Below are 13,239 nucleotides of genomic sequence, written 5' to 3' on the forward strand. Positions count from 1 at the left end.
TTATCCACAAAGTTAAACATACTTAAATCTAAATGTTACACTAAACTTGTGTATTTAACCTGATAGTACCTCAGTAATTATAATTATCTTACCTGTTAAACTGTATGATGCAATGAAAAAAATTTCACTTCCAGACAGATGATCATTTCCTGGTTGATACCTTCGCAAGTCTAGTTGGAATGTTGATTCAGCCGTGGCACTCACCGGAAAATTTCTTCCTCAATCGGACCTTTGATGATTTATTGTCGCATTAGCTTTGAACTGATTAAATATAAATGACACCATAAAGTGTCATTTATTAGTGAATCAGAGATCAAAGTATAAATTTGAAGCTGCTAGGGCAGTAATTTCATCTGGCAAAACTGATCATGCACCTACATGCGAAACCTCCTTAAGACGGATCTGAGAAACTTTGAGTCACCAAAAGGAGGTATTCATATTCACTTATTCATTACGCACACAATTTTCTGCAACTGGTGGAATTTCTTTGCTAAATTAGAACGCTTAAGAGAAGGTACTGCTAGTAGAAAATATGCGATAATACCTATCTAACCTACATTACCGGTGTATGCACTAGAGTGGTAACGCATAAAGAACAGACACGAACAAACACTGAAGGAAAGGGCAGGAGTGGATTAAGTTACTGTAGTCTCTAATTTACTTCTGAACTGTTAATTTGAAGAACCATAGGACACATCTTTGATGTGTACCTAATCACTTGGTACGGACCAGAGGAACCTTGAACTGTAATCATATCGGTAAAGTTTGAGGGCTCAATAGGCTTTAATGCTAAAACAGATGAACTTCAAACTCTTGTATGAATTCAAAACCACATACTTCAGATAAGGAAACTACAAAACACTTGATTTGAGGCGAAAATGAAAAGCGAATGATCCAAGAAAAGAATGTCTGGGTGTGAACTTATGACAACTGACTTTCTGTTTCAGAATACTCTGAATACACATCACAATGAGCCGATAGACTCTAGCTCCAGATTGTAAAATACGATAAAACTGATTTTCAGATGCTTTGTAGAAGTCAGAAATGGTTTAAAGGTAAAGAAAATCAAAAGATTCCGAGTTGTTTGGATCCTTCCTGTTATCAATCTTCGTTTGTTTACGAGCCCGTCGTTTCCGATAGCCGATGCTCACTCGCGGACGCCCGGTGAATAAATTTCGCGAACTTTAACGCCTTTTTTCATCAAGAAAGAGTTAATTTCGGACGAAACCAAATGTTTCAACAAATTTCTCGTCAAATTTTACCACTAAATCACAATATACAGCTAGAAACTTTCGCTAAATAAACAAACCGGGCAGCAGCCATATTGTTCGGACTAACTCGGAATAAACCAAGGGTGGTCACCTGAGGTGTGACGTCAAAAATCGGCGTTCGCGCCACGGCCCGGATTCAAATAACGTTTTTGAGGGGCACGATTTTAAAATCGCATTTTCTCCCCTTAGCAATTTTTTTCAAAACTTTTTATTGTGCTCATCGTTTTTCTGGTGAAATTTTACATATAGTGCAATAGCTTTTAAGCCAATCCCTCACCAGCCGAACTGCCTCATTATTCATGCTCGGCTCCTCTTTCGCACGTGAATCCGATTCTTTTACCTGCTCCGTCTCTTCTCTTTTCCTCGACTTGATTCGTTTGAAATGTCCGTGCGGCCGCATCCGCCTACGATCAAAGCAATAATAATTATTATTCATTTTATATTGCAGTTGTTGCTCCGTTTGATGTTTCTCTCATGACCCGCGGGCTCCATTTTTAATTTCATGAGGTGGCTTTCGAGGGAGGGCCTGCACATTTTATTGCCGTGCCTGGTAGATTTTTACCCAGCAGTAAAAAGTGTACGATTAATTGAACGAATTAGTAAATTAATGCGGGTGATTCTTTTCAGACATTTCTGTCCTACATTAGTAATTTGGGAGCCACCTCGGACTCCGTCCTGATTTCCATGAATGTACTCACCCAGAATGCCTTAGGCAAGCATTTATCTTAAGTCTGTCGGAATACACGGACGAAGTTTCATGCCAATGAGTTTCGACTTGGTTTCTCGATTCGTTAAGTTTTTTAAAACTTGAGCGTCCGCTTTCATCGAAGCGAAAAGCAGATCTTTCGGTTCTCAATTGGCCCTCGTGCATACAAAATGCCGAAAAAACTTTCGGATAAATATCCGTAGTCGAGCCTTGAAACTTTATAATATAAACTTTCTCCTGGGGGAAAAAAAATGATCGAGTATTTAAAAAAAGCCATCGATTTCTGAACAGCTCTCTGCTGCGATTATTTTTTCATTTGGACCACGCTTTATTTTTTGAAAAGAAAACTGCTTGACGCTATATCCTTAAAACTTCCGTGGTTCCTCTTTCTGCGCGAAGAAAATTCCGTGGAAATTTCGAGCCATAGTGTAGGTTTGTTCTTCTGAAAAAAAAATAAATAAAATGAAATAAAGCAGGAGCGTAAATCTTGAAACACCGCAAACGAACTACGTGCTTTTGCAGCTTTACCGTACCGTTTTTTTTAAAAACTTTCCTCTTCGCAAAGAGAAGAATTTTATATTGTATTTTTTTCTTCTTCTTATAATGTTTTACTCCAATTAGTTTTATCGAGAGAGTGCGTCAAAGGAAGCCCAGTGCCCTGACCATTTCGATGTGAACCCGGTCTTCTCCCGGTTGCACACAATGGTCACTTTGGCAATTCCAAGCTTCTTTGCGATCACGTTTTTGCGCACTTTAATTGTTGAGCAAGTACTTGGCTGGAGTCGATTTGTCGATAGTGGAAAACGTCAGTGTGTGCAGTTTTGATAGGGCTCGTGCAGTGCTCGTTCCGTTCCCGGTCCATTGACCGTCCCCGTTGTAGTTCCTGTGCATAATAGATCAGACGCAAATGGTTTCGTCCAAAATGACCTGGATCGTTAAGTTTGTAATTGTCAGTGTGCTGTTCTGTAGGATCGTCTTAGCTGAAGGTAAAAGTCTTTTTGAAGCTCTATCGAGCACTATTTTTCCAGTTTGTTTTGCCTGTCTAAAGTTTGGCTTCTCACGTAATGTTAAGCCTCTTTTAGAAGAAACCAAGTGGTTTTGTCACTTAAAAATTTTGAATTCTGAAAAATCAGCCAAATATGCTTCAATTCGAAAATGAGACAAACATAGTTAGGAAAGACTCGTAGAATGAGAATTTTGCATGCAATAATCAATAAGGATGAAGAACACGGTCGAATCTGATGAGACGCTCAACTCCCCATGTTTAGTCTCTTCGAGAAAAATGGTTCAAAACATTGAAAATATTGAGAGTGAAAAAATAAATTCAAAATATGAAAGTAATCGGTAAAATAGAATGAATAGAAGGAAATAATCAAGAGTTGCGTTAAATTTGACCAAAAAACGACTGTTCTGCAGAATAAAACGGAATTTTATTTTTCTCTGAGTTCGACAATTTTCTTAAGGATAACATTCAATCTCGGTTTTCCGCATGAACATGGATTTCATGCAATGGGTCAGTTCCCCTGTTGACAGAATTATTGCGGTATGGTGGTTGATGCTTTCATATCAGCAAAAATTAATAAGACCCGTCCCAACGCCAAGTTTCTATGCGTCTTACACTAACGGAGATATCACTCATTGAATAACACGGCGTATGAACTCATCTTCCACGGTGGTACATTATATGGTTTCCTCCATCTTTGTTCGAACAATCAGTGACGCCCAAACTAGCTTCGGTTACTCGGAATAAAATACGGATGAATCCAAGGTGGAAGAAACCATAATATGGACGTACTTCTATCAAACGGAACTATGTGCATCAAGACAAGATCCCTGATACCCAAGAACACATGCGTAACAGGGCTCACGTTATAATGCACATAGTTCCGTTTGACAGAAATGCGTCCATATTATGTACTAACAGGGTGGATGATCATCAGCCGTGCTTTTCGACGGACGATATCCCCGTTGATATTGGACGTAGAAAGGCATTCAGGCAAATTTTATTTCATTTCTGCCAATATGAGCTTAAACCATCAAATCACAATTATGTGAGTAGTGCAACTGACTAATTGAATAATGATATTCAGGGAGGGAGGGAGGAAAATTAAGCAGTTGTAAGCCATAATGTTTGTCCGGTTTCAGGGGATGATTTGCACGACATCTGCAAGAGTATCTTTTCGTCGGACGAAGAGAAAGAGGCATGTAAGAGCGCCTGTCAAGAAAAGCACGGCTATTGCATGTCGTGCGGCCAGTATTGGGCAACGGGAGTCTGCGATTTGTTCAAAAGATGCAGATGCTACATCAACTGGGAGGAGTTCAACCAGTACCTTTATTGGTTCGAACGAATTCGACCTGTCGAAGTCCTGAAACACAAAATCATCGGTTTGAGGGAAGGGCGGGATTGATGGCCAAGGGCTCCATCCGCCCTTCTGTTGTGATCTTGTTACTGTAGATACCGTTATACCATTTTACCATTGTGTAAGACGAAGAATGTTATTACAAGTATATTTCATCAAGACTCTTCTTGTGCTTTTTTATCGAACGACCCTTGTGAAACCTTAGAACCCCTATTTAACCAGAGTGCCCTCTCAAAGAATATGAACCCTGATCCCCATAGAATCTCCTAGGACTCAGAAAAAGACGGCGATCTTGGACAGGAGAGGTTGTTGCTAACGTCTCCTTGTTAGGAGTCTTTGTTGAGAAGTTTCGAATGTATCGGACAAAATTTGTTCAAAACTAACTAAGCACGTCTAACATTGTACTTCCAGTACAGTTATTAATGCTACAAGCAAAGAAAACAGTATTTTCTATCATTTCACGGCCTCCAATTTCATCTACCGTCATTTATTGTTGTATGAAATGTTGATACTTACAAATGGATCTGTCACAAAGAAGACTTGGATTCGAGTTAGATGGAATAACCGTTCGGCACCAGTTGCTTTTTGAGTAGGAACAACAAACTACACGGAAAGAATTAAATAACGAAATTTTGGAGATGGAATTTAGAATGTATTGATCGAAAGAGAGAGAATTACAGATTTAAAATATTCACTTAAAAGTTGTGCCAAAAGGGCGAAAAAGGGCGCTTACGTACTAGTACGGGTCAGGGATGGAACGGACCATGAGAAACGGGCAGCACAAGCTTTTATAGACTTGCTGACGTCACAGGTGGTGAGACAACAAGTCTACACGCTATTGGCTGGCTATAATCAGTGGAGCTATCAGTTGCAAGTTCAGTAATTAAATTCATGGGTGATTGAAGGTGATGACTGGGTGATAGGAATAAAAAAGAGGAAAGTGTACGAAATCCAGCCATCCCTACTGAGTCACTGAATATGCATGAGAAATTTATAAGTTTAAGAAAAGAACAAGTTGCAGGTAATTCAATACCTGTGGCAGGATTCATCCGATATTTGAACATATTTATGCTAAAACTATGTGCATAGGGATTGCGTGTAACATAGTTCGTTTTAGCATAAATACGTCCATTTTTAAGTATTCAGGAGTAGTATCGTCCCGATTCGAAGGGGCCATTCGGCAACGGAAGCTTACGAGAGGATGTAGCGCCCGCATAAATCCGACGGCGCGGTGGCCGCGGCGCGACGTTCCCTGATGGAAGCTCGGATGCTGGGAACGGTGGCAGATTGGTGGGAGGGTCGAAGGTCGGGGTCACCTCTTGTGAGTTATGACTCAAAGCCGAAAAGGAATGCACTTTTCCTCCCGAAGCGTGAGGCTCCGTTTTTTACGACTCATTAGACATTATCGGTGCCGGGCATTTCGATCCCTAACGTGCATTCCGTCGCAGCCGACCAATTGCTTGAACTTTCGTTAATCAACGAAATCCGAGCAACGTTGTCGCATCGTCGAAGAAACTTAGTGTGTATTCCTGATCTCTGATGCATTGAGGAGTCTTTTCATGGAGAACACTCCCGTGTTACAAAAGAAAGCTTCACTAATCGTAAGTAAAAAAAAATGAAGATAGAACTCTGCCGTGCTAAGGAAGAACGCCATATGAACATTCGAGAGTTGCCAGTTTGATCAAATGTTTTTTTATGAGGAATGTTATGAATATTTTTCCTTGAAATGTTCAGAATTTTGACATCAAACTACGAACAAAATCCTATGAAAAATTGGAGGAGAAATATCCACAGATTTTCATGAAAATTCACGTTTGTAGAAGTTTGGCAACGCTTGGTGGTTCGTATTGCGTTTTTCCTTAGCACGGTAGCACACGAAAGTAGGAACAACGAATCTCCTGTTCTTCAATAAATGGCTTTCCCTAAATTATGTAGCGCTCTGGGGGGAGGGGGTGTCGAGGAGAGCGTTACGCCATTTTGTTTTTACATGTTAAAGGATAGGGACCTACGTCACAAAAGCGTTACAAGGGTAGGGGGTCCAAAATTCCGAAAAATTGCGTTACGTAAGTTAGGGACGGCCCCTACTCATGCAAGAGACTTTCAGAAATTAAATTTTTGGATTGTTTAAATCGACAAATTTTAGTTTGAAGAACTGACAACCACGAGAAAATCAGATTTCCTCTGACGATTCGGTGTGGTTGGGAGCATCCACCGGAGGGATTATCATCTTCACGGTGGAGCGGGCGAGAAGGGTTAGAGCCTCTGTCATCAATCGACTGCGTCGACAAGCTTTGAATATTTACGTCGTTCAATTGACCGAAAAAGGGTCGTTACAAATTTCCCAAAGCGACGTTGCACCCCGATATAATTCCTCCAAGATTTAAATATCCTCTCAGATAGCACGGAGACACACTGGGGTAGAAGCGAGCATGATCGAAATAATTTTTAAATGTTCTCCTGTCGAATCTCTTGTGGATGGACTTAATGCAGAATTAGCATAACTGTATTTTACGGTGCCTGATTTCCTCTCATGTGCTTTTTTAAAACATAAAACTATGTGAAATGCTATTAAACAAACGTCTTCGATATGAGATGTTCATGTTGGAATATGTCCATCAGTGGGCTGATTATCAAAATTGATAGACAAAGAAGACAAAGCGCAAATGGAGCGATCCTATCGGTGGAAGCGGATGATTGCGATGGTCAAAGGAGGTAGTAGTAGACTTACTTATGGGCACGCCATAGTTCGTCCATCATTTTCCCCCGTAGTCTATGACGACCACCTACTTCTAACCGATAGGATCGCTTATTTTTCCTCGGCCTTATTTGTTATCGTTTTGTCTATCAATTTTAGTAATCAGCCTTCAGTTCTCTAATCTTATCTTATGTCTAGTGGTCTACATTGTTAATCGACGAGGAAAGCTACGTGGCCGCGAGCTGTTTGTTTAAGACCCGCCAGAACCGCCGCCGTCAAAACGAATCGAGAGGTTTGTTTAACGCGATCCATGCTTTGAACACGAAGAATGATCAGTAACCTCGACCTGGTAAATACTTGTGGTGAACCGTCACATCAAGTCGTTAACAAGCGGAAAGTCGGTGAATTAAGGCGTTCAGACGTGGCGTAGTATCGACGTAGGTTCATCGGCTTCGGGACGTCAACGTCAAAGCCAGATTTGACCGATTTCTCGTTAATGCGATAAGACAGGCTGCACATTCGGTGGAATCCCGAAACGCACATTGAAGTTCTCGTGGAAAGCGGGTCAGCGACTTTGCATGTCGCACCATTCATGAGCTACGCTGTCGTGCCAGGGAAAAACGCCGTATGAACCTTTAGGCGTCGCCAAATTTCCTTTGATAAAACGCGAACTTTTTGGTAATTTTATGAATATTTTCCTCCCGATTTTTCAAATAATTTTGTTTGCAATTTCACCTAAAAATTCTGAAGATGTAAAAGGAAAATATTCATAACTTTCCTCAAAAATGAACATTTTGTGGAAGGAAATTTGGCAACACTCGCATGTTCATACGACGTTCTCCTTTAGCACGGCAGTATGTTGCCACGATCAAAATAGAACAACGGGAAAAAAGTCTCTTGGATCCGGAGTCAAAATCTTGAAAAATTCGACAAGGAAGAAGACGCTTGATTCAATTGGATTTTTGCTTGAATCGAGAGCCGAACCTCTTAGTTTAAGCGGATTTCCTTATGATTTGCGCAAAACTCCGATTGAGAGAATGGTTTTTTTTTCTTGTCAAATTAAATTTTTTAAGAGTCTGAACTCTGGATACAAGAGACTTTTTTCCCAGGTGAAGCTTAAAATAAGAGTGCGATATGAAACTATCGCACCATGCTAGATTTCTTTTGTATGAATGCGTCCAATCTTGTTTGAAATTCGAGCCATCGATTCGTGAGTTGCTCTGCCGTGCTAAGGAAAACGCCGTATGAGCCTTCAGGCGTTGCAAAATTTCCTTTGACAAATCACTAATTTTCAAGAAAATTTGTAAATATTCTTCAAATTTCTCAGGTAATTTTGCTTGTAATTTGATCTAAAAAGTCTGAAAATTTCAAGGAAAAATATCGACAATTTTCCCCAAAAAGGAAATTTTATCGGAGAAAATTTGGCAATTCCCGAATGTTCATACGGCGTTCTTGCCTAGCATGGCAGTGCTGTACGAGTGTGTGTGCTGAGCCTCAGCTGGGACTCGTCGAGAATTTCTGGTATCAAACACGTTTTAATCGTAGGTGAAACACTTCATTCGCACCACTCAGTATTCACGGTGGAACTGCGAGAAAAAGTTCGCAGATTTATCAAACATCAGCAATGATGGTGCAAATGATAAACTCCTATGCTTCAGTTTGGCATACATGTGCACCTGTTAACACATGCAGCTGAAGTATTTTACCGAGCGGGTTTTCTTCTCCTCTCGTTCTCCGTTTGTTTTCCTCTTTCCTCACCACGCAGTTTTAGCTTCGGGCTGATCAGTGAAATCTATAGACAAAGAAGACAGACGGAAAATGAAGCAATCTCATTGGTTGGAACGGATGATTGTTGTAGATGAAGGGAGAAAGGAATGGACCAAGTAAGTAGAGGGTCCCTGTTGTGATGCCATTAGTTGATCTATTACTACTTACCTCCTTCGTCCATTGCAACCACCTGCTTCCAACATTAGGATCGCTCCAGTTTCCCTTCGACCTCTTTGTCTATTGCTTTGTCGATTGCAATTTCAATAATCAGCCCGCAGAGGAAGAACGTGATATGAACTTTCAGATGTTGCCAAATTCCCGTTGCTGAAATACGAATTTCCTGTATCTAAATCTTGTTCGATGAACACCTGTTTGTTGGTCTGGAAAAGGACCAAGTGTACTCTTTCACCTACCCACGCACACAACGGAACGGTTGGAAAGTGGAACGTTTCGATTCCGGGAGTGCACGGACGAAATTAAATGGATCAGAGGAAAGAGAACGGGAGAAAATAGAGGAAAAAAAAACACACTCACACACGAAAAGATTCTATCCATCTTATCCAGTGAACGGTGCACTTCAAGGACGGGACCTTCTTTTTTGCACCTGTGTTACTTTCACTTTCTCTCTCGTTTTCTTTCTTCGTCTCTCGGTCCGCCGTGCGTCCGCACTCCCGTATTCAATCGATTCCCCCGATTATTGGAAGACGCACGATGCCAGATCGCGCTATTGTTCCCAACGACGCACGGTGGATCGAACCAGAAGGAGAGGTCAGACAAAATTTGGAAACTTCAAACGCGTATAACTCCGTTTGTACAAAACTTTGAGATTCTAAAAGTGGCTCTATTGGTTTTCTCGTGAAATTCTCTTTTAGAAGCACCTCTTAAAATTTAAAATGTGACGGAATTAACATCAAAATTTGCAGTTTTAGTAAAAAATTTCATGTCCTGCTGTCCTGATAGACTCGATCCATTGTGCGCCGCTCCTCGCCGGTTAGAGTTTGTCAAAAAGAAGGAGAAAAAAGAAGAAAAAAAAGTTCGAAAAGTTTACTTTAACTCCTCAGTGTTTCTTTCATCCCATTTGGTCACAAAAGAAAAGTGAAGAAATGTGAATGTTCTTGGTTAAGCTTGTGCAGGGTGTCTACAAGTCCGGAATTTCCGGAAAGTCCGGAAATAGTACTGATTTTTCAAGGGCGGTTCGGAAGTACTGAAGAAGTGCGGAAATTCCGCAAGAAGGTCCGGAATTTTTTTCATTTTTTTGTCATTTTTGTCGCAATCTGAGCGAGAAATTCAAATCGTTGACATTTTTCCAATTTCGTCAATTAGAGGTACTGAAAAAGTACTGAATTTTTCTGTTCGGGAGGTTCTGAATTTCTTGGGAATGTACTGAAAAAGTGCCGTAAAAGTACTGATTTTTTGCCAGCCTCTTTTAGTAGACATCCTGCTGTGGTTTGCCGCAGAGCCCCCTTTTCCGAAAGAAGTATTCGATTACCTACGATTGGGTACGATGGGATCGTAGGTCGATTGGGCACTCATACGTTTAAAAACCCTATTTTTCACATCGATACTGTTTTATTCTCATCGGAGCGTGCATGTAGACTGTGACAAAAAAATGATACTGAATGACTGGCAACGTCGGTCATGTTTACATTACTACGGTTCACTCACAGATTTTCCAGGCGATTTTCAAACTGTTACAACTGCCCTCTCCCTACCTCGGGCTATTTTCGGACCTTGTATCCTAATTTTTTGCGATTCTAGTTTCCCTCGCTCAGAATATCTTCCGTTTCTAATCATTTTCATTTATTTGAGGATGCCTTATTGTTTTCTTTGCTCAGTTCTTCGCTTGACTTGAGGTATTTTAGGGGTTTCGAATTCGTCTCGGTATTTCGTCGAATCTGTGCGCCGTATTGTTCCGTCAAATTATAGGTCCAGTCAGCGAACCGATTGTTGGTGGGCATTATAAATGTTTTTCAAGCGTTCAAAATCAATACCACAATCTGTTTTATGAGTAATGTCTACACTGGTTTGCATTTAATGAATGTAGCGAGAAACGCACCATTCAGTCCCGGTATGGAGAAAGGTTAATTTTTTTATCCTTAACTTTGCCGTTCTTCGAACGAAATTATCCTTGTGCTTATGAATTTCCTAGTGTTCTGTAATCTTTGAAAGTCTCCGTGTCGGCGGGAATGAGACACAATTCTCCTTCCTTCTTGTGGTTATGCAATTGTACCTACTTTGAAGTTGATAAAGTTGTATCACGTACATTAATTGAGACAAATTTTTTCTCCTGAGAGGCAACTGGAGAGAGCTGGAACCCCTTTTTTGGTAGGTTCTTTGTCGATTTTTCAAACCAAACGAGCGTCAAGTTATTCGCGCGAAAAAAACCCAGGAAATACTGTTTTAAATCTCAGGATATTCAACATTGAATTTCAGTACACTGGGAAAAAAAAAACACATTGGATCTAGAGTCCAGACTCTTGAAAACATTGACAAGAAAAAGGACTCTTGATTCAATCAGATTTAAGCTTAAATCAAAAGGAAAGCCGCTCAAATTAAGAGGCTTGGTTCTTATTATAAGCAAAAATCCGATTAAATCAAGATTTTTTTTTCTTGTTGATATTTTTAAGAGTCTGGACTCTAGATCCAATGTGTTTTTTTTTCCAGTGTAGACTCCTTCGTAATGCTTTCAATTCGAAATACATGAATCGCACCCATAATGCATTGCAAGCTGAGAATCCTCCTTAAAAGCCACCGACTTGTGAACAAGGAATAGATTGAAGAACACGCTCAAGTAGTGCTCGATAAACCTGAATTGAACGTCTCGCCGTGCGCACTTCCTGCGCAGTGGGTCGCCGCGCCTCACAGTGGATCGAGTTCGTAGAAGTCGGATGAAATTTGGAAACTTCAAACGCTTATAACTTCGTTTACACAAAAATTGAGGTTTCCAAAGTGGTTTCATTGGTTTCCTCGTAAAATTCTCCTCTAGAAGTACTACTTATAGTTTAAAATGTGACGAAATAAACATTAGAATTTGCAGTTTTAGTCAAAAATTGCAAGTCCGACCTCTCTAATTTACTCGATCCTCTGTGCGTCGTTGAAAAAAAACGGATTTCCTCTCCACCCAGCAAGTGCCAGCAACCAGGAGCATGTTTCGTCCTCCAAAGGGGCCTCCCGACAAACACAAACAATGATACTCATGAAAGCAAACCAGGATAGAACTTCTCACCACGGTCTTACCTGTTGTATTGGGTCAGTTATTACGCTAGCCGCATCTTACCTTCAGTTAAAGCCCTAAGAAATAATGGATTCTACATGAGTTGATCTGCCTCGATAAAGATTGATAGTTTAACGTGAGTTTAAATGGAGACGAAACCCAATATTGCCAACTTCAAAGAAACGCCACTGCTCGTGTTTGTAAACAATATTTGTATAAATCGGAATTGCGGCCATTCACAGTTCACTGAAAAAGAGATCTTACTTTGCGTAGGCAAAAGTACAACGTTCAGTAGTACAATTTTTATAAGTGAATATGCAATTCTACTATTTAGAAGTCGGAATAGTCGTATCACCTATCGCGCCCCCTCTAACTTTCCTCTGCCTTAAAGTCTCCGACTCTGCGGAAAAGAGACACAATTCTCCTTCCTTCTTGTGGTTATGCAATTTCACCTACTTTGAAGTTGATATAGTTGTATCAAGTATTCGATATCGTCCTCTCTAACTTTTCTACTCTACCTTAAAGTCTCCAAGTCAGTGGGAAAGAGACACAATTCTCCTTCCTTCTTGTGGCTATGCAATTACACCTACTTTGAAGTTGATATAGTTGTATCACGTACATCGTCCTATCTAGCTTTTCTACTCTGTATACCATCATACCATCAAGTCATCAAGCCAGCGAAGAGGAGGAAAAATTCTCCTTCACTTTCTAGTTATACAATTCTACCCATTTTGAAGTTTAAATAGTTGTATCGTGTGTTTCGCCTTATCCAACTTTCTGCCCTGTCTTAGAGTCTCCTATAAGACAGGGCAGAAAAAAAGGGGTCCTGGTCCCCATTCATCTCCTGAAATTCCCACATTAAACTGAATTTAAATTTTTTCCGAGCTTGGCGGTGTTCGCAAGAGAAATCTAGGAAATGATATGCATGTCATACTTTTTTCACGTTGTTATCAGCGTTTTTTTTTTTTTTTTTTTTTTTTTTTTTTTTTTTTTTTTTTTTTAATTTTAGCGGTCAGAATAATGTATATGCACTTGAACTGATTCAAATTAAAAGTATTGCATTTTTTAAATATGTCGCATAATTTACCCAGTGTGTCAGTTCAACTACTGTCGCTCTCCCGCGTTAAAGAGTGGATTTTAGGCATCTTTGGTATGTTCAACGTGTTTTTCGTGCAATTTTACTCATGAATAATACACTCAGTTGGCTATATTTCTCAAAGCTTGTT

At 40.2% G+C, this 13,239-nt stretch overlaps 2 protein-coding genes and 1 long non-coding RNA gene across 5 annotated transcripts in view; 2 read left to right on the top strand and 1 right to left on the bottom strand.

Moving 5' to 3' along the window:
* for (cGMP-dependent protein kinase for) overlaps window positions 1-13,239 on the top strand; it is a 241,135-nt gene that overhangs the window by 208,585 nt on the left and 19,311 nt on the right. The gene's annotated exons all lie outside the window — the stretch shown is intronic.
* LOC109043114 (uncharacterized) lies at window positions 2,591-4,498 on the top strand. Its single transcript, XM_019060188.2, has 2 exons — window positions 2,591-2,963; window positions 4,123-4,498. The coding sequence occupies exons 1-2, from the start codon at window positions 2,885-2,887 to the stop codon at window positions 4,383-4,385; spliced, it is 342 nt and encodes a 113-aa protein (XP_018915733.2). The 5' UTR covers window positions 2,591-2,884; the 3' UTR covers window positions 4,386-4,498.
* On the bottom strand, window positions 3,390-11,234 carry LOC140225999 (uncharacterized). The gene is made up of 2 exons (XR_011900801.1): window positions 4,854-11,234; window positions 3,390-4,343 (listed from the first exon to the last, which is right to left on the bottom strand). It is a non-coding gene; the product is annotated as an uncharacterized lncRNA (long non-coding RNA).

The sequence above is a fragment of the Bemisia tabaci genome, chromosome 1 (assembly GCF_918797505.1).
Source record: "Bemisia tabaci chromosome 1, PGI_BMITA_v3".
NCBI classification, from domain to species: Eukaryota; Metazoa; Arthropoda; class Insecta; order Hemiptera; family Aleyrodidae; genus Bemisia; species Bemisia tabaci.